At 69.6% G+C, this 19,130-nt stretch overlaps 2 protein-coding genes and 1 long non-coding RNA gene across 5 annotated transcripts; all 3 read left to right on the top strand.

Annotated features, from left to right (window-relative positions):
* Positions 1–207: 207 nt before the first annotated feature.
* LOC137459172 (uncharacterized) lies at positions 208–3,031 on the top strand. The gene is made up of 4 exons (XR_010992141.1): positions 208–373; positions 1,142–1,225; positions 1,818–1,868; positions 2,575–3,031. It is a non-coding gene; the product is annotated as an uncharacterized lncRNA (long non-coding RNA).
* Positions 3,032–3,672: 641 nt separating this feature from the next.
* On the top strand, positions 3,673–13,075 carry EIF4A1 (eukaryotic translation initiation factor 4A1). Of its 2 annotated transcripts, none has more exons than XM_068170318.1 (11): positions 3,673–3,705; positions 4,659–4,707; positions 5,098–5,230; positions 5,762–5,901; positions 6,708–6,876; positions 7,459–7,568; positions 8,278–8,421; positions 9,903–10,040; positions 10,443–10,532; positions 11,018–11,097; positions 11,825–11,954. In XM_068170318.1, the coding sequence occupies exons 1-11, from the start codon at positions 3,695–3,697 to the stop codon at positions 11,937–11,939; spliced, it is 1,179 nt and encodes a 392-aa protein (XP_068026419.1). In that variant the 5' UTR covers positions 3,673–3,694; the 3' UTR covers positions 11,940–11,954. The 2 variants fall into 2 exon arrangements, with proteins under 2 accessions (XP_068026419.1, XP_068026418.1); XM_068170317.1 differs by lacking the exon at positions 11,825–11,954 and adding an exon at positions 12,739–13,075 and having other exon boundaries at positions 3,674–3,705.
* Positions 13,076–15,623: 2,548 nt separating this feature from the next.
* Positions 15,624–18,726, top strand: MPDU1 (mannose-P-dolichol utilization defect 1). Of its 2 annotated transcripts, XM_068170319.1 has the most exons (7): positions 15,626–15,750; positions 15,947–16,012; positions 16,788–16,920; positions 17,252–17,337; positions 17,413–17,531; positions 18,026–18,136; positions 18,400–18,726. In XM_068170319.1, the coding sequence occupies exons 1-7, from the start codon at positions 15,663–15,665 to the stop codon at positions 18,526–18,528; spliced, it is 732 nt and encodes a 243-aa protein (XP_068026420.1). In that variant the 5' UTR covers positions 15,626–15,662; the 3' UTR covers positions 18,529–18,726. The 2 variants fall into 2 exon arrangements, with proteins under 2 accessions (XP_068026421.1, XP_068026420.1); XM_068170320.1 differs by lacking the exon at positions 18,026–18,136 and having other exon boundaries at positions 15,624–15,750.
* Positions 18,727–19,130: the final 404 nt, after the last annotated feature.

Genomic DNA, 19,130 nt, shown 5'->3' with positions numbered 1-19,130 from the left:
GGGTTGGGGCTGGTGTGGGTGTGGCCTAGATGGGCGTGTCCCAAGTGGGTGAGGCCTGCTGGGACATGGTCTGATGGGTGTGCCTGCTATGAAAGGGTGTGGTCAGTGGGCGTGGTCACTTTTGGGGTGGTTTAATGAGAGGCAGCTGGGTGGGGGAGCGAGAGGGTGAGGGGGCAAAGGGGGGAGGGCGTGGCCAGGATGGGCGTGTCCCGAGCCCCGCCCTGCCCCGCCGCAGGTAGACATCTTCGGGAAGCAGCTGCTGCTGATCCCAATCCACCTGGAGGTGCACTGGTCCCTGGTGGCCGTGGACGTGGGGCGGCGCCGCATCACCTACTTCGACTCCCAGCGCACCCTCAACCGCCGCTGCCCCAAGGTGGGGCCTGGGGGGCAGCTGGGGGGCGGCTAGGGGGCGCTGTGAGTCCTTGCTTTGACTCCCAGCAGACTTTCACCCAGTGCTGCCCTGAGGTGGGGCCCTGGGGGGCGCTAGGGGGCAGCTAGGGGGCGCTGTGAGTCCTTGCTTTGACTCCTAGCATACCTTCACCCAGTGCTGCCCTGAGGTGGGGTGCTGGGGGGCAGCTGCAGGGTGCCATGGAGCTCTCTGGGGCCGCTAGGGGGCGCTGTGAGTCCTTGCTTTGACTCCCAGCATACTTTTCACCCAGTGCTGCCCCAAGGAGGGGCACTGGGGGGGCAGCTAGGGGGTGCTGTGAGTCCTTGCTTTGATTCCCAGCATACCTTCACCCAGTGATGCCCCGAGGTGGGGCCCTGGGGGGCGCTAGGGGGCAGCTAGGGGGCGCTGTGAGTCCTTTTGTTGACTCCCAGCACACTTTCACCCAGTGCTGCCCCAAGGAGGGGCGCTGGGGGGGCAGCTGCAGGGTGCCATGGGGCTCTCTGGGGCAGCTAGGGGGCGCTGTGAGTCGTTGCTTTGACTCCCAGCACACTTTCACCCAGTGCTGCCCCGAGGGGGGCCGCTGGGGGGGCGCTGTGGGGCAGGGCAGCCTCTGTGGGACTCGACGCTCCCCGGTGCCGGCAGGGAGGGTCCCTGCTGGGCAGGGTCTGTCCAGCTCGTGGGCGTGGCTCAGGCTCGGTGTGGGCGTGGCCTGTCCCCGCCCCGCCCCTGACCCCTCCCCCGCGCCCCCCGCAGCACATCTGCCGCTACCTGCAGGCCGAGGCCGAGCGCCGGCAGCGTCCTGACTTCAGCAGGGGCTGGAGGGGGGCGTTCAAAATGGTGAGGGGCACTGGGGGGGCACGGGGAGAGGAGGGGAGGGGCACTGGGTGGGGAGGACTGGGAGGGGACTGGGTGGGGGGCACTGGGTGTGGGGCACTGGGAGCACAAGGGGGGGCACTGGGGAGCACTGGGTGAGGGGCACTGGGGGGGCAATGGGAGCACTGGGTGGGGCACTGGGGGAGCACTGGGTGAGGGGCACTGGGGGGGGAATGGGAGCACTGGGGGGGGACTGGGGGCATTGGGGGCACTGGGGGGGGCACTGGGGGGGGACTGGGGGCATTGGGAGCACTGGGGGCACTGGGGGGGGCACTGGGAGCACTGGGTGAGGGGCACTGGGGGGGAATGGGAGCACTGGGGGGGAACTGGGGGCATTGGGAGCACTGGGGGCACTGGGGGGGGCACTGGGGGGGGCACTGGGAGCACTGGGTGAGGGGGCAACTGCGGGGGAATGGGAGCACTGGGGGGGGACTGGGGGCATTGGGGGCACTGGGGGGGGGCACTGGGGGTGGGCACTGGGAGCACTGGGTGGGGGGCACTAGGTGAGGGGCACTGGGCCCGGCTAGTCTGACCAGTTTGAAACTGGTGCCCCCAGAATGTTGCCAGGCAGAACAACGACAGCGACTGCGGAGCCTTCGTCCTGCAGGTGAGGGGGGGGGTGGGGGAGGTCAGAGGGGCCCCTGGGGAGGGCCTGGGGGGGGCTGGGGGAGGTCAGAGGGGGCCCTGGGGAGGGCCTGGGGGGGGCTGGGGGAGGTCAGAGGGGGCCCTGGGGGGGGCTGGGAGCACCGGGAGGGGTGGGAGAGGGACTGGAGCTGAGCTGGGATGGACAGAGAAGTGCTGGAGGGGTATGGAGGGGGGGACTGGGAGGGGACAAAGGGGTCCTGGGGTGGGTCCTGGGAGAGCCTGAAGGGGCTGGCAGGGTCAGGGGGGTCCCCAGGAGGGGGTCTCCAGGCGGGGGGGTACCTGGGGGGGGCAGTGGGTGCTGGGGGGCACTGGGGAAGCTGGAGGGAGGGAGGGGCACAGCTGGAGCCATTGGGGTGAGGTTCTGGGGGACACTCCTTTGCCCCCTCCCCAAATTACATCCTGGAGCCACCCCCTGAGGGAGCAGAGATTCTGGGGGGGTCCCTTCTCTGTGCCTCCCCCCTCACTTTGCGCCCCCCCCCCTTTTTTGTCCCCCTCCCCAGCCCTGCACCTTCCTGTGGGGAGGTGGTGGAGGGATCCCTGCTGTTCCTTACCCCCTCCCCAAACCAAACCCCAGAACCTGCCTTTGAGGGGGTGGAATATTTGGGGGGGGGTCCCCTCTTTGTGCTCAGCCCCTCACTTTGTGCCCTCCCCTCTCTCTCCCTCCCCAGTACTGCAAGTTCCTGGCCCTGGGCAGACCGTTCAGCTTCACGCAGCAGGACATGCCCCAGCTGCGGCGCCTGATGTACAAGGAGCTGTGCCACTGCAAGCTGGCCCTGTGAGGGGGGCAGGATGGCCCTGGGCACCCTGGCACCTGGGCAGGATGGCCCTGGGCACCTGGCCCTGGGGCCTGGGCACCCTGGCACGCTGCCCTGGGCACCTGGCCCTGGTGCCTGGGCAGGCTGGCACGGACTGGGGGGACAGCACTGGGCGGGGTTCAACCCAGGGGCGGCCTGGGGGCATCCCCCTAAACCAACCCCCGACCCCCTAGCACATCCCCCCAGCAGCCACCCCCCCTCCCCCCCCCTTCCTCCTCCTCCTCGAGCCCTGGAGGTTGTTTTTTGTTCTGTTTTGTTTTGTTTTTCTAAGCGGAGGTGAAAGCAAATTAAAGCCAGGAGCAGGTTTGGAGACTGCTGTGGTCCTGGGAGGCTCTGCGCTGGGGGGGGGGGGGGGGAGAAGGAGGGGAGGTTGAAGCGGGGGGGATGGGGGGGGTGGAGCCACCCCAGAAAGGGCTGCAAAGGGCTTCCCCCCCAGCCCCATGGTTGGTGTTGAGGGGGAAGGGAGTAAAAGTGAGGGGTGGGAGGCTGGGGTGGGACTGGGAGGGGCTGGGACATAGGGGGAAGGACTGGGGGACGAAATGGGGTGGGCGAAGGGGGTGTTAAACCGAGGGGGGGCTGGGAGACCCTCCCCCCAAAGGACTCCAACCCCCCCCAGCGTGTTTTGTGTTGAGGTGAAGGGAAAGCAAGGGAGGGGCTGGGAGCGCTGGGGGCAGCATTGGAGGCGCTGCGGGCGGGGGCTGGAAACAGCTGCTGGGGGCGGCCGGGGGGTCCCCAGCACCATTCGGAACCTGAGGGACCCCGCGGGGGGGGCCCTTTGTGTGCGCGCAGCCGCCCACGTGATCCCGCAGCGGCCCGCCCCTCCCGCCGCTGTTAGCCAATAGGAGCGAGGGGGAGGGACCGCCGGGAGGGGGCGTGGTTACGCGGAGCCGTCCACTCCGAGCGCAGCAAGGGCGGAGCCTGGCGAGAGCTCTAAAAGGCGCGCGCGGGCGGGCGGGGCCAGAAGGAGACCAAAATGTCCGCGAGGTACGGGGGGGGAAGCGGGAATGAGGCTGGGGGGGCGGGGGGGGGGGAAGGGTGCGGATGGTGGCGGCGGGGACGGCGGGGAGCGGAGCGGAGCGGCGGGGGCAAGCCCCGCACCGGTTCCCGGTGCCTTTCCCCCCGGTGCCGTTTCCGGTGCCCCGGTGCCGGTTGGGCTCCGCTGGGGTGTGTTCCCCCCCGCTTCAGGCCTGGTTCCGGTCCCGGTGTTACTCTGTCCGGGCCTGGTTCTCCCTCACCGCCCGTCCCGACTGTGTGTTCCGGTTCCCTGGTGCCGGTTCCCCCCCGCGCGGAGCCGGTTCCTGGCTCTTGCTCCTCCTCCCCGGTTCCCTTTCTCGTTCCGAGTTGATTCCTTGCTTCCTGTGGCCGCTCGCGTTCCCGGCTTTGTCTCCCGGTCCGGGTTTTCCCGGTCCCTGCCGGCTCCGGTTCTATTTTCCGGTCTCCCTCCCGATTCCCTCTCCCGGTCCTGGCTTTCCCTCTCCTGGGGCCGGCTCCGGTCTCGTTTCTCGGGCCCGGTTTTCTCTGTTCGGGCCCCGGTTCCCTTTCCCCGCCCCGGTTGTCCCGCAGCTGGGGCCGGTTCCGGTTCCCTTTCCCCTTCCCGGTTCCTTTTACCGGCCCGCTTTTTCCCGCGGCGCCCCCCCCTCCCCCACCCCCCCTCCAGACCACGTGGTTGGGCCCTGGCGCGCGCTCGCGCCCATTGTCCCGGCCGCCGTGCACGCGGCGTTGACGTCACCCGCCGCGCGGACGCTTCCCATTGGCTCCCTGGGGGCTGGGCGGAACTTCCGGCGTCACCACGTGGAGCAGCGCGTGGCGCGGAGCGGGGGGAAGGGAGCCCCAGGGAGGGATCCGCTTCCGGGCGAGGGGCGGCGGCGGCCGGAAGCGGAGGGGCCGGGGGCCCGGGGCCCGGCGCCCCCCGGGGCTGAGCTCTCCTTTCCCCGCAGCCCCCGCGAGAGTGGCCCCGAGGGCATGGAGCCGGATGGGGTCATCGAGGTGAGCGGGGCGGGGCCGGGAGGGGGGGTTGGTGTCCTGGGAGGGAGCTCGGTGCTGCTCCGGCAGGGCAGCCCCCACCGCCTGGGCAGGGCAGGGCCCCCCCGTGGCCCTGATCCCAAATCCGGGGGGGGCAGAGGAAGGGCTCCCAGTTCATCCCAGTGCAGACTGGTGGCTGCTGCTGGTTCATGCCTGGGGCACAGGGAGCTTGCTGCGAGGCGCTGCGGCGCTGCTGGTTTGACTGGGGTGGGGCAGAGCTGCCCTGGGAAGAGTCAGAGACACTCTGGGAGAGGCTTTAATTGTAGAGGGTGGGGTTCAGGGACACTGGCAGCGAGCTGGGGCTTCACTGGGGGCGGTTCTTGGGCTCTTACTGGTGGAACTGGTGGCCCCCAGAGCAACTGGCATGAGGTGGTCGACAGCTTCGACGAGATGAACCTGGCAGAGTCGCTGCTGAGGGGGATCTACGCCTACGGCTTTGAGAAGCCCTCAGCCATCCAGCAGAGAGCAATCCTGCCCTGCATCAAGGGTGAGTGACCCCCAGGGTCCCCTCTGCCCCACAGCTGCCCCATAGCCACCCACAGCCCCCCAGGGTCACCCTCAGCCATCCAGCACAGAGCAATCCTGCCCTGCATCAAGGGTCAGTGACCCCCAGGGCCCCCACTGCCCCATAGCTGCCCCACAGCCGGACCCTCAGCCATCCAGCAGAGAGCAATCTTGCCCTGCATCAAGGGTCAGTGACCCCCAGGGTCCCCTCTGCCCCACAGCTGCCCTATAGCCAGACCCACAGCCAGACCCTTAGCCATCCAGCAGAGAGCAATCCTGCCCTGCATCAAGGGTGAGTGACCCCCAGGGCCCCCTCTGCCCCACAGCTGCCCCATAGCCAGACCCACAGCCTGACCCTCAGCCATCCAGTAGAGAGCAATCCTGCCCTGCATCAAGGGGGAATTGCCCCATAATGCCCCCCCCAGTCCCCCTCCCAGTGCCCTCCCAGTCCCCCTCCCAGTGCCCCCAGTCCTTTGTGCCCCCTCCAGCGCCCCCCAGTGCCTCCCTCCCGCAGGCTACGACGTCATCGCCCAGGCCCAGTCCGGCACCGGCAAGACTGCGACCTTCGCCATCTCCATCCTGCAGCAGATTGAGCTGGACCTGAAGGCCACCCAGGCCCTGGTGCTGGCACCCACCCGGGAGCTGGCACAGCAGGTGGGACCGGCAGGGACCGCTCTGGACCGGTACAGACCAGCAGGGACCGGAGCAACCCCGGGAGGGGCAGAACATGTCCCTGGGGAGGGTGCTGCACCCTGTGTAGCTCAGGCAGTGCCCCCAGCCCTGGGCAGTGTGGGATGTGAGCCGGCCCGGGGGGGGGGTGAGCCAGCCCAGGGGGGTGTGAGCCAGCCCAAGGGGGTGTGAGCCAGCCCGGGGGGGGTGAGCCGGCCCGGGGGGGTGTGAGCCATCCCGGGGGGGGTGAGCCAGCCCAAGGGGGTGTGAGCCATCCCAGGGGGGTGTGAGCCAGCCCAGGCAGCAGCAGCTGGTGCACACCACTCCAACCCAGGGCAGCCCCCACCGCCTGGGCAGGGCAGGGCCCCCCCGTGGCCCTGATCCCAAATCCGGGGGGGGGCAGAGGAAGGGCTCCCAGTTCATCCCAGTACAGACTGGTGGCTGCTGCTGGTTCATGCCTGGGGCACAGGGAGCTTGCTGGGAGGCACTGGGGCCATACTCGGGCCACACTGGATTAACTGGGGGGGGGGTTAGAAGCAGAGTGAGGGCCCTGGGAGGTGGCACTGGGGGGAGCCTATGGGGGGCTTTGTGTGGAGGAGCTGGGTGGGGGGTGGGGTGGCACTGGGTGATGATGTCACAGGGCTGGTGGTGTCCCCAAGCACAGCAGGTCTTTGGTGGCCTCCCGTGAGGGATCTCGGGGTGGCTCTGGGTGGCTCCTGGTTGGGTTTTGGAGCAGCTGGGAGGCCCTGGGGTGGGGCTGGGGGTGCTGATGCCTCTGCTGCCATCCCCAGATCCAGAAGGTGGTGATGGCCCTGGGGGACTACCTGGGGGCCTCCTGCCACGCCTGCATCGGCGGCACCAACGTGCGGGCCGAGGTGCAGAAGCTGCAGCTGGAGGCTCCGCACATCATCGTCGGCACCCCCGGCAGGGTCTTCGACATGCTCAACCGCCGCTACCTCTGTGAGCCGCCGCCGGGGGGCGCCCGTGGGCCGCCGGGGGAGGGCGCGAGGGGCTCCAGGGGGTCCCCACGTGTCCCCAGGGGGTTCCCCAGGTGCCCCCTGCCCGCTGATGACCTCATGCGTGTCACCTGACCCCGCTCTGGGGGGGCTGCTCCTGGCCCCTGCGTCCTGCCCGGGCCGGGGGCCCCCCCCGGGGGCTGATCGGAGACTGACAAAGGCTGAGGGCAAGGGGGGACCCCAGAGACCCCACTCCCCCTGGAAGCCCCCAGGGATCATCCTGACCCCTTGAAGTCCTTCCAGAGCTCCTTCCCCCCAACCCAGAGCCCCTCAGGAGCCCCCCAGCTGCTCCCAGGGTCCCCTGAACCCCTTCTTGCTCCCAAGGTCTGGATCTTAGGACTCACCCAGGGGCCCCCAGGCCCCTTCAGGACTCTCCTCCCAGCCCCCAAGTTCATCAAAGTCTTTGTGCTGGGACCCCTCGAGGCCATCCCTAGATCTGCTTTAATCCCTTCCAGTGCTCCCAGACCCCTTCAGGACGCCCCCAGCCCCCCCCCCCAGCCCCCCCTGACGCTGTCTGTGCCCCCAGCCCCCAAGTTCATCAAGATGTTCGTGCTGGACGAGGCTGACGAGATGCTGAGCAGGGGCTTCAAGGATCAGATCTACGACATCTTCCAGAAGCTCTCTGGGAACACGCAGGTGGGGGGGCCCCGGGGGGGACCCGGGGAGGGGGGACCCCGCCCCACTCGCCCCCCCCTCCTCCCCCTGACACCCCCCTGCCCAGCTGGCACCGCCGGAGCGCAGCCTGGGGGCGGTTGGGGGGGTTTGAAAGGGGCTGGCAGGGAAGGAGGGGGCTCGGGGGGGGGTGGTTGGGTGGGATCATGAGTGGTCTGGGGAGGGGTCTGAGGGTTTTGGGGGAGGGCTTGGAGGTATCTGGGGGGGCTTGAGAAGGTTTGGGGGCTCCAGGGGAGGCTTTGTGGTCTCAGGGAGTTTGGGGAGGGTTAGGTAGGTCTGGGGGGGGTGGGTCTGGAGGGGTGAGATTTGGGGGGGGGGGGTCTGGAGGAGTGAGATTTTGGGGGTGGGGTTGTGGAGGGGTGAGATTTGGGGGTCCTGGGGGTGGATTTGGGGGATCCCAAAATGTCCTGGTGGGAGGGGTCAAATTTTGGGGGCACAGAGAAGAGTCCTGGTGGATCCCAGGAGGGTTCTCTGGGTCTGGGGGGGTTCTCTCTGGTTTGGGGGGGGGCATCTCTGGGTCTGGGGGGGGTACCTGGGGGCGGTCCTAGGGCAGCTTTGGGGCCCTAGAGGAGGGGGTTCCTGGTGGCACTCAGCAGGTTCCTGTGGGTCCGGGGGGTCCCCGTGGGTGTGGTGCCCCCCCGTGGGTGTGGTGACCCCTGGTGGTGCCCCCCAGGTGGTGCTGCTGTCGGCCACGATGCCTCTGGACGTGCTGGAGGTGACCAAGAAGTTCATGCGGGAGCCGATCCGCATCCTGGTGAAGAAGGAGGAGCTGACCCTGGAGGGCATCCGGCAGTTCTACATCAACGTGGAGCGGGAGGTGGGCAGGGGGCTCACCCCTGGGGGGCTGGCACCCACCCCAGGGGGCTCAGGCCCATGGCAGCTCCCTTGAGGGGGTCTCTGCCCTGGAGAGGGAGAGCTGGGAGCCGTGGGTGGAGGCTTGGTCCCATGGAGGGGGGCTCAGGGAGGCTCTCTGCCCTATGAGTGGGGGTCTCTGCCCTATGAGTGGGGGTCTCTGCGCCATAGAGGTGGTCTCAGAGGGTCTCTGCCCCATAGCGAGGCCCTCACCCCCCAGCATGGTCTCAGGATTTGTGGGGCGCCCCCTATGGCCCCCCCGCAGTGTCCCCATGCCAGAGCAACCCCCCCCTTAACCATGGGTCACCCCCAGGCTGTGGGGCAGGCCCCTGAACAGGGGGGGACAAGGGGAGGGCTGTTGGGCGTGGGCCTCAGGAGCCCCTGCGCGGCTCTGCTGCCCCCCAGTGGCGGCAGCCGGCCTCAGCCCCGCGAGGAGCTGTGTGGGGCTGGGGGTCTCTGTGCCATGGGACTCTGGGGGGTCTGTGTGCCCTGGGTCTGGGGTCCATGGCAGGGCTGGGGGTCTCTGTGCCGTGGGGCTGGGTGTCTCTGTGCTGTGGGGCTCTGGGGGTCTCTGTGCTGTGGGGCTCTGGGGGTCTCTGTGCTGTGGGGCTGGGGGTCTCTGTGCCATGGGGCTCTGGGGGTCCCTGTGCTGTGGGGCTGGGGGTCTCTGTGCTGTGGGGCTCTGGGGGGTCTGTGTGCCCTGGGTCTGGGGTCCATGGCAGGGCTGGGGGTCCCTGTGCTGTGGGGCTGGGGGTCTCTGTGCTGTGGGGCTGGGGGTCTCTGTGCTGTGGGGCTCTGGGGGTCTCTGTGCTGTGGGGCTGGGGGTCTCTGTGCTGTGGGGCTCTGGGGGTCTCTGTGCTGTGGGGCTGGGGGTCCCTGTGCTGTGGGGCTGGGGGTCTCTGTGCTGTGGGGCTCTGGGGGTCCCTGTGCTGTGGGGCTGGGGGTCCCTGTGCTGTGGGGCTGGGGGTCTCTGTGCTGTGGGGCTCTGGGGGTCTCTGTGCTGTGGGGCTGGGGGTCTGTGTACTGTGGGGCTCTGGGGGTCTCTGTGCTGTGGGGCTCTGGGGGTCTCTGTGCTGTGGGGCTGGGGGTCTCTGTGCTGTGGGGCTCTGGGGGTCTCTGTGCCGTGGGGCTGGGGGTCTCTGTGCTGTGGGGCTCTGGGGGTCCCTGTGCTGTGGGGCTGGGGGTCCCTGTGCTGTGGGGCTGGGGGTCTCTGTGCTGTGGGGCTCTGGGGGTCCCTGTGCTGTGGGGCTGGGGGTCTCTGTGCCGTGGGGCTCTGGGGGTCTCTGTGCTGTGGGGCTCTGGGGGTCTCTGTGCTGTGGGGCTCTGGGGGTCCCTGCGCCGTGGGGCTCTGGGGGTTTCTGTGCCGTGGGGCTGGGGGTTTCTGTGTTGTGGGGCTCTGGGGGTCCCTGCGCCGTGGGGCTGGGGTCCATGGGTCTGTGCCCCCAGGAGTGGAAGCTGGACACGCTGTGTGACCTGTACGAGACGCTGACCATCACGCAGGCGGTGATCTTCATCAACACGCGCCGCAAGGTGGACTGGCTGACCGAGAAGATGCACGCCAGGGACTTCACCGTCTCCGCCATGGTGAGCGCCCCCCCCCGGCGCCACGCCCCTCCCCCGCCTCCCGGGGCCACACCTCACCCAGGATGGATCCTGGTGGCACCCGGGGTCCCCCCCGTGGCGCCCAACCTCCTCCTGACTGCTCCAAAAGTGCTCGGACGGCACAGAACTGCCCCCAGGGGGCGCCAGAGAGCCCCGAGGGCCCCTCAGGAGCCTCCCGGGGTGGCACCGCCCCTGCCCCTGCCGGCTGCACCAAGTGCTGCAAGGGCTGACCCCAAGGGTCCCCCAGCCCCCTCCTGACCCGCCCCCAGAGTCTCTCCATGGCCCCCAGAGCATCGCCTTGCAGGCCCCAGGGGTCCCCAGCCTCCCCCCCCCAGCCCTGTGCTGCCCCCTGGGGGCTGCCCCTGACCCCTGCTCCCCCCCCAGCACGGGGACATGGACCAGAAGGAGAGAGATGTGATCATGAGGGAGTTCCGGTCGGGCTCCAGCAGGGTGCTGATCACCACCGACCTGCTGGTGAGGGGGAGGGGCTGGGAGGGGGGAGGAGGGGCTGGGAGGGGGGGAGGGGCTGGGGGGGGGAGGGAAAAAGTGGTGGGGGGAAGGAAAATAAAGGAGGAGGATGGGGTGGGGGAGGGGCAGTAAAGGGTGGGGGAGGAGTAGGAGGAGGGAATGAGGATGAGGGAGGGGTAAGAGAGGGGGGAATGAGGGTGGGGGAGGGGTAAGAGGGGAGGGTGTGGGAAGGGGGAATGAGGGGGGTGAAGAGTAAGGGAGGGGAGAATGAGGGTGGGGGAGGGGTAAAGCTGGGGACAGGAGGGGGAAGGGCAGAGGTAAAGTTGGGAAGATACAGAAAGGGTTGGGGAAGGATAAGATGGGGAGGGGGAGGCAAAGGGGGGGAAGGGGGAGGCAAAGGGAGGGAGGGGTAGGCAAAGGGGGGGAGGGGCTGTGTGTGGGGTTGTGAGGAGGTGGGGGGAGGGGTGCCTGAGCCCTGCCCCTCCCCCCAGGCCCGGGGCATCGACGTGCAGCAGGTGTCCCTGGTCATCAACTACGACCTGCCGACCAACCGCGAGAACTACATCCACCGGTGCGGGGCTGCGGGGTGCAGTGGGGTGGGGTCACTTCTGGGTCAGGAGGGGTCATTGGGGGGGCCCTCTGCCCAGACTGGGGGGGGGCAGTTGCTTAGGGGTCACTTAGAGGTTACAAGGGGGTCACTGTGGGTCCTGCCCCCAGGATTGGGTGGGGCAGCTGCTTGGGAGTTGCATGGAAGTCCCTTGGGGGTCCCCTGGGGGTCGGGGGTCACTGTGGGTCACTCTCTGCCCCTCCCCCAGGGTCAGGTAGGGCACTTGCTTAGGGCTCCCTCGGGGGTCACTGTGGGTCGGGGGGGGGTCACCACCTGAGGGTCACTCTGCCCCTCCCCCAGGGTCGGGTAGAGCAGTTGCTTAGGGCTCCCTTGGGGGTCACTGTGGGTCACTCTGTGCCCCCCAGGATCGGGTGGGGTGGGCAATTGGGGGTCACTGGAGGTCACTGTGGGTTACTCTCTGCCCCCAGGATCAGGCAGGGTGTGCACTTGGGGGTCACTGTGTGCCCCCAGGATCGGGTGGGGTGGGTGCTTGGAGGTCACTGTGGGTCGGGGGGGGGTCACCGTGGGTCACTGTGCCCCCCAGGATTGGGCGGGGCAAGCCCTTGGGGGTCTCTGTGGGTCAGGGGGGGTCACCGTGGGTCACTCTGTGCCCCCAGGATTGGGCGGGGCAGGCACGTCAGGGTCCCTCAGGGGTCACTATGGGTCAGGAGGGGTCACTGTGCCCCCCCAGGATCGGGCGGGGCAAGCCCTTGGGGGTCACTGTGGGTCAGAGGGGGTCACTGTGGGTCACTGTGTGCCCCCTGGGTTGGGCAGGGCAGGCACTTGGGGGTCACTGTGTGTCGTGAGGGTCACCGTGGGTCACTGTGTGCCCCCAGGAACGGGCAGGGCTGGTGCTTGGGGGTCACTGTGGGTCAGGGGGGGTCACCGTGGGTCACTGTGTGCCCCCAGGATCGGGCAGGGCAGGCACTTGGGGGTCACTGTGGGTCGGGGGGGGTCACTGTGGGTCACTCTGTGCCCCCCGGATTGGGCAGAGCAGGCACTTGGGGGTCACTGTGTGTCGCGAGGGTCACCGTGGGTCACTGTGTGCCCCCAGGATCGGGTGGGGTGGGTGCTTGGAGGTCACTGTGGGTCTGGGGGGGGGGGTCACCGTGGGTCACTGTGCCCCCAGGATCGGGCGGGGCAGGCAGGTCAGGGTCCCTCAGGAGTCACTATGGGTCAGGGGGGGTCACTGTGGGTCACTCTGTGCCCCCCAGGATTGGGCGGGGTGGGGGCCTTGGGGGTCACTGTGGGTCAGGGGGGGTCACTCTCTGCTCCTCCCCAGGATTGGGTGGGGCGGGCACTTGGGGGTCACTGTGGGTCACTGTGTGCCCCCTGGGTTGGGCAGGGCAGGCACTTGGGGGTCACTGTGGGTCGTGAGGGTCACCGTGGGTCACTGTGCCCCCCAGGATCGGGCGGGGCGGGTGCTTGGGGGTCTCTGTGGGTCACTGTGTGCCCCCAGGATTGGGCAGAGCAGGCACTTGGGGGTCACTGTGGGTCAGGGGGGGTCACCGTGGGTCACTGTGTGCCCCCAGGATCGGGTGGGGCAGGCACGTCGCGGTCACTATGGGTCGGGGGGGTCACCGTGGGTCACTGTGTGCCCCCCAGGATCGGGCGGGGCGGGCGCTTCGGGCGCAAGGGCGTGGCCATCAACATGGTGACGGAGGAGGACAAGAGGACCCTGCGGGACATCGAGACCTTCTACAACACCGCCATCGAGGAGATGCCGCTCAACGTGGCCGACCTCATCTGATTGGCTGCCGCCGGGCCCCGCCCCGCCCGGCCCCGCCCCCTCACCCTGCGGGGCTGCGGGTTGGGGCTTTTGGGTTTTCCCCTCCCGAGGCTTTTTTTTTGCTCCTGAATAAACGTCACCCTGCCCCGCCCCACACGTGTGGGGCAGCCACCCAGCCCCACCCCCACACGCGTTGGGCAGTGACCCACCCCGCCCCACGTACGTGGGGCGGGGTGGGTCACTGCCCAACGCGTGTGGGGCAGAGCCATGCTGGAGGCAGTGCCGCAGCCCCATGGCTGTGGGGGACCCCCCAGCCCCCCTCCCCCCATCTTTTGTAACGTTTATTTATGGGAATAAAAGAGACTTTGAGGACAGGAAAGCACTTGGGGGGCAGAGGGAGTGGCTGGGGGGGGGGGGGCAGTGACCCCCACTTGGGGGGCAGGGATTGACCATGGGCAGCCAGTACAAAAAGATCGTTTATTGTAAGGGGGGAGAGTCAGGCTGACCCCCAGCCCTTTCCCCCCCCCCCCATCAGCTGTGGGCAACTCAACTTCCCCACAGCCACCGTGTCCTCGCCTGCCCCACAGATGATGTGGGGCTGGAGCTACTGGGGGCATCCCCAGAGCCCCAAAGGAGGGTCCCAAGACCCCCAACAGAGCCAAGGGAGGGTCCCAGGGGGCTCCAGCCCTCTACAGAGGGGCCCCGGGAGTTTGAAGCCCCCCAGGTGTGGGTCTCAGGGCCCCCCAGACCCTGCCCCAGCAGCTTTAGTGTTGTGGGTCCTGGATCCTCGAGAGCTCCAAACCTAAGTCCCAAAGGTCTGAGACCCCCAAAGAGCAGGGAGACCCCCCCTAAAAAAGGGTCCCCAAGGCCTCAGTACCTCCAGGTGTGAGTCCCAGGGGTCCTGAGCCCCTCGGCTGGGGGTCCCAGGGGTCCTGAGCCCCTCGGGCCTGGGTCCTGTCCCTTCTTCACTCCTGCAGCGACGCTGCCAGCGCCTCTCTGATCCTCCTGGCTGCAGCCTCGGCCTCTCCCCTCTCCTCCTCTTCTTCCTCCTCCTCCTCTTCCTCCTCACCCCCCAAGTCTGGGGGCGGCGCGACCCATGCGGGCGGGCAGGGGTCGCCGCGGGCCTGGCAGACATTGTGCAGCAGGCAGCAGGCGGCCAGCAGCGTGGGCAAGAAGCTGAGGTCGGTGTCGTTCCTCTTCTGCAGGCACCTCCAGCGGCCTCGCAGCTTCCCCAGCGCCGCCGCGGCCTCGGCCTCGGCCTGGGCGGCTCCGGCGTTGAAGCGGCGCCGCCCCCCGCCCGCGCCCCCCGCCCCGCTCCGCTTGGCCACCTCGGAGCCGCCGTAGGGGCGCAGCAGCCAGGGCAGCAGGGGGTCGCTGGGCCGCCCCAGGAGGAAAGGCGGCACCGAGACCCCCCCGAGCTGCGCCGGGGGCGCCGGGCAGAGCCCCCCGTGCTGCGCGCGGTGGTACAGGGCAGAGCGGCGCAGGCCCTGCCCGGGAGCGCTGACCTCGATGTTCCAGAAGCACCCCCGGGAGTCGACGGCCGCCTGCAGCACCACGACGTGCCAGCCCCTGCCGGTGCTGTAGCTGGGGGCGTCGTCCTGGGGGGCTCGGATCGGGACCCGCAGCCGCGTCAGGACCCCGGCCAGCTGCGGCAGGGCGAAGCCCTGGGCTCGGCTCGGGGGCCGAGCGTACAGCGGCGTCAGGATGGCGACCACGGCCTCGCAGACGTCCCGCAGGATCTTGCAGACGGTGGAGCGGGAGACGCCGAACTGCTGCTCCACCGCCCGGTACTCGGTGCAGGGCGCCCAGGCGCCAGAGGGTGAGAGCCAGGCGGACCTCGGCCGGCACCGCTCGCCGCATGCTGGTGTCCCGGCGCTGGATGGCCGCCCGCAGCCTGCCGCAGAGGAAGTCGAAGGTGGACGGAGCCAGGCGAAAGTTCTCGGCCCACTCCCCGCGGCTGAAGGCTTTGGCCCGAACCGTTTCCCAGAAGGCAGAGCTCCGAGCCTTGCTCCACAGCCGCCGCTCGCGGCCGCCTCCTCCTCCTCCTCCTCCTCCTCCCGGCGCCGCCGCCGCGGGGCCCAGGCTCCGGCCGGGCCCCAAGCGCCCCCACAGCCAGAGCGCGGCGAAGCGGCGCCGAGTGCGGGCTCCGGCCAGGCGGCAGCGGATGGTGCGGGCGCGGCGAGCGGCTTCCCGCAGACGGCGGCCCCGCTGCAGCCGCAGGTAGAAAAGGACGCAGAGGGCCACGGCCCCGCGGCACAGCGGGCGGGCGGCGGCGGCGGCCATCGCGGGAGCCGCAAAGCGAGGCGGGAGCCGTAAAGCACGGCAGGCGTAAAATGTGTGCGTAAAGTGCGTGAGGTGTGAAAGGGCTGCAGGGGCGCAGACACTACAATGCGTAAAGGGGCGAGGGACGTAAAATGCGTAAGCGCTCCGCACAGTGCGTAAACGCAGAGCGGAGAGCTGCAGTTTATGCAGAGTGTGCGAGCGAGGAGCGCTGGGATACGCAGATTGTGTAAACACAGAGCGCAGGGCTGCGCACAGTGCCTAGACAGAGCGCTAGGCTCCGTACTCTGCGTAGCGCATAGGGTACGCACATTGCGTTGGGCAACCACAGCACGCCGCGCACATTGCGTAAGCGCAGGGCGATTCGTGTCGCCGATTGCGTAAATCCAGGCGGTACCCGCCAACAGCCAATAGCAGCGCGGGGGCGGGTCAGCGCATGCGCTCTACCCACGGGGCAGCTCCTTTCAGCCAATCACAGCCCAGCCCCTGCGACTCCGGAAGCGGCGGCGGAGGCCTCGCCATGGCGGCGCTGCGCGGTCTGCTGGTGCCGCTGCTGCTCTCCGAGAACTGCTTCGACGAACTCGTCCTCAACCTGCACCTCCTGCACGGTACCGGGGAGGAGGCGCCGGGGGAGCGGTGGGGAGGGCGCCGGCCGTCGCCGCTGTGCTGCTGGGCAGAAGCGGCGGCGGTGAGGGGCAGCGAGGTGGGCGCCGCCATCTTTGATCCTGGCGGAAGTTGGGGGGGCTGGGGGTAGGAGCTGAGGTGCGCTGGGCGCTCCCGGTACCGTTTGACTCCGCCCCGCAGTGCCCTGCCTGAAGATCCTCCTCAGCAAAGCCCTGGGCTACGCCATCGTGGCCGGGTCCCTCATCGGTGAGGGGCTGCGGGGGGGGATATGGGGCAAGGGGGGCTGCGGGGTGGGATATGGGGGGGCTGCGGGGGGGATATGGGGGGGGCTGAGGGGGCAAGGGGGGGCTGTGGGGTGGGATATGGGGGGGCTGAGGGGGCTATGGGGCAAGGGGGGGGCTGCGGGGTGGGATATGGGGGGCTGGGGGGGATATGGGGGGCTGGGGGCTGAGGGGGGATATGGGGGGGCTGGAGGGGCTGCGGGGGGGATATGGGGGGCTGGGGGCTGCGGGGGGGATATGGGGGGGCTGAGGGGGCTATGGGGCAAGGGGGGGCTGAGGGGTGGGATATTGGGGGTCTGAGGGGGGATATGGGGGGGCTGAGGGGGCTATGGGGCAAGGGGGGGGCTGCGGGGTGGGATATTGGGGGTCTGAGGGGGGGATATGGGGGGGCTGAGGGGGCTATGGGGCAAGGGGGGGCTGCGGGGTGGGATATTGGGGGTGCTGCGGGGGGGATATAGGGGGGCTGGGGGGTGTTTGGGGGTCTAGAAGGGTATTTGTGGGGGTCTGGGAGGTGTTTGTGGGTCTGGGGAGGATACTTCTGGGCCCAGGGGGGATTTGGAGGTGTGGGGGGGCTGGGTTTGGGGGCTGGGTTTGGGGGTCCGGGGGTCTTTTGGGGTCTTCAGGGGGGTGCATTTTGGGGGTGGGCGATTCAAGGGGGGGTGTCTGGCGATGCCTGTCACGCCTGGGGGGGCTGTGGGGGCGCGTTTGGGTCTGGGGGCTCACTCTGTGTCCCCCCCCAGTGAAGCTGCCGCAGCTGCTGAAGGTGTGGGGGGCTCGCAGTGGGGCTGGGCTCAGCCTCCCCTCCCTGGGGCTGGAGCTGCTGGCCCTGGGGGGCTCTGTCAGCTACGGCTGGGCCAGGGGCTTCCCCTTCAGGTGCGGGGGGGGCGCCGGGGGGAGGGGATTTGGGGGTCCCTTGGTTAAGGGAGGGACCCTTGGGGGGGCAGGGGGGTCCCAAAGGGGCACCTGGGGGAGGGGGACGCTTGGGGGTCCTGATGCCTGGATCCCGGGGGGGGGGGGGGGGGGTTGGCAGCCTGTGAGCTGGGGGGGATCACTTATGGGGCTGAAGGGAGTGCTGCTGGGGGGGTGTCCCTCCCCCTCTGCTGAAGGGGGTGCTGCTGGGGGGTTCCCCCCTGCTGAAGGGGGTGCTGTTGGGGGGCTGCCCCCTGCTGCTCCTCTATTCAAAGCCTCTCCTCTCCCATTTCAGTGCCTGGGGGGAGGCTCTGTTCCTGTTGCTGCAGACCCTCACCCTCCTCTTCCTCATCCAGCACTTTGGGGGCCACAGCAGGCAAGGTGGGATCCTGGGGGGGGCTTTATGTTGGGGGGGGGTGTGCCCCCTGATCCCCCTCTAAGTGTTGCTGCTCCCAGGGCTGGTGCTGGTGAGCAGCTACCTGCTGGTCCTGGGGGCTCTGCTCTCCCCCCTGACCCCCCTGGCGGTCCCCACGGCGCTGCAGGCAGCGAACCTGCCCCTGGTGGTGCTCAGCAGGGTGAGGAGGGGGTCCGGGGGGGTCCCTGGGGGGGGTTGGGGGGGGCCCTATGGGAGGGCAAAGTCCCCTGTGAATAGAGGGGGGGCCCTGAAGGAGGGCTGTGGGGGTTGGACCCCTGTGGGGTATGGGGGGCTGGGGGTGGCTAGAGGGGGTCCATGGGGTCTCTGGGGGTCTGCAGGGCTGCACAGGACTGGGGGTGGCTGTAGGGGGTCTCTGGGGGTCTGCAGGGCTGCACAGGGGCTGGGGGTGGCTGTAGGGGGTCTCTGGGGGGTCTGCAGGGCTGCACAGGGGCTGGGGGTGGCTGTAGGGGGTCCTCTGGGGGTCTGCAGGGCTGCACAGGGGGCAGGGGGTGGCTGTAGGGGGTCTCAGGGGGCTCTGCAAGGGCTGCCCAGGGGCTGGGGGTGGCTGCAGGGGGTCTCGGGGGGGGGGTCTCTGGGGGTCTGCAGGGCTCCCCAGCCCCCTGCAGCTCCCTCTTTGCCCCTTGCTGCCCCCAGCTGCTGCAGGCTGTGGCCAATCACCGGCAGGGCCACACAGGGCAGCTCTCGGGGGTCACCACAGGGCTGCTGCTGGGGGGGGCCCTGGCCAGGGTCTTCACCTCTGTGCAGGTGAGGGATCCCGGGACCCCCCATTTCTCCCCCAACACCCCCATCGACACCCCCCCCCCCATTTCCCCCCTGCTTTGCTTCCCCCAAACCCCTTTCCCCCTGCCACTGCCCCCAGCCCCCCCCAGCCCCCCTCCTCTATTTTCTCCCCACAGACCCTCCCCAGCCCCCCTTTTTCCCCAGCCCACCCCCCTTTTTCTCCCCCCCCCTCCCCCCTTTCTCCTCCCCCATGAGCCCCCCAAGCCCTTTCCTTTGTGCCCCCCCAGGAGACCGGGGACCTGCTCCTGGCCCTGACCTTCGCCACCTCTGCCGCCTGCAACGCCGTGCTGCTGGCCCAGCTGCTCTACTATGGGGGGGGTCCCAAAGCCCCCAGCCCACGCACCAAGGCAGACTGAGGGGGACCCCCACGCACCCCCGGCACCCTCTCAGCCCCTCCCCCCCCGAATATTTCCATGGACTTCTCACAGTGGGGACCCCCCTTGCACTTCAGGGGACTCCCCACCCCCCGACCCGCCGGTGCTGCGGGGGGCGGCAGGAGGGTCGTAATGGTTGGGACCCCCCTGCAGACTCAAATAAAAGCCTCAGACCCCCTCGCCCCCTCCCCTCTCTGTGCGCCGGGATGGGCTGGGGGGGGTCCGCAGGGCCCTGGGAGCTGCGGGGCTGGAGCGGGAGGCACCGGAGGGAGGCACCGAGGGAGGCACCGGAGGGAGGCACCGGAGGGAGGCACCGGAGGGAGGCACCGGAGGGAGGGCACCGGAGGGAGGCTGCAGCCCCGCCCCGCCCCTGCGGCGCATGCGCGGCCCCCGCCCCCGCCCGCTGGCTGCTCAGCCCGCTGGCCCCGCCCCCGCCGGCTGACCCTGTCCCGCTCACTAGCCTGTCTCCGCCCCCTGCCCCAGCTCAGCCCGTTGGCCCCGCCCCGTCGGCTGGCCCCGTCCCGCCCCCTGGCCTGGCCCCGCCCCCTGCCCCCTGCCCAGCCCGCTGGCCCCGCCCCGCCGGC

Source organism: Melanerpes formicivorus, unplaced genomic scaffold (genome assembly GCF_026170545.1).
Source record: "Melanerpes formicivorus ecotype bairdi unplaced genomic scaffold, bMelFor1.0.p_v2 SCAF_327, whole genome shotgun sequence".
Taxonomy (NCBI): Eukaryota; Metazoa; Chordata; class Aves; order Piciformes; family Picidae; genus Melanerpes; species Melanerpes formicivorus.
The sequence above is the reverse complement of the archived record's forward strand: the minus strand, read 5'-3'. Positions and strand labels throughout refer to the sequence as shown.

Bases quoted from the DNA above. Each gene is read 5' to 3' on its own strand.
- EIF4A1 (XM_068170317.1), top strand. The intron at 6,877-7,458 runs GTGAGCCGCCGC...CTGTGCCCCCAG, and splicing joins GCTCAACCGCCGCTACCTCT to CCCCCAAGTTCATCAAGATG. The intron at 11,098-12,738 runs GTGCGGGGCTGC...TGTGCCCCCCAG, and splicing joins CGCGAGAACTACATCCACCG to GATCGGGCGGGGCGGGCGCT.
- MPDU1 (XM_068170319.1), top strand. From the start codon at position 15,663: ATGGCGGCGCTGCGCGGTCTGCTGGTGCCGCTGCTGCTCTCCGAGAAC. The intron at 17,532-18,025 runs GTGAGGAGGGGG...TGCTGCCCCCAG, and splicing joins CCCTGGTGGTGCTCAGCAGG to CTGCTGCAGGCTGTGGCCAA. The intron at 18,137-18,399 runs GTGAGGGATCCC...GTGCCCCCCCAG, and splicing joins GGGTCTTCACCTCTGTGCAG to GAGACCGGGGACCTGCTCCT.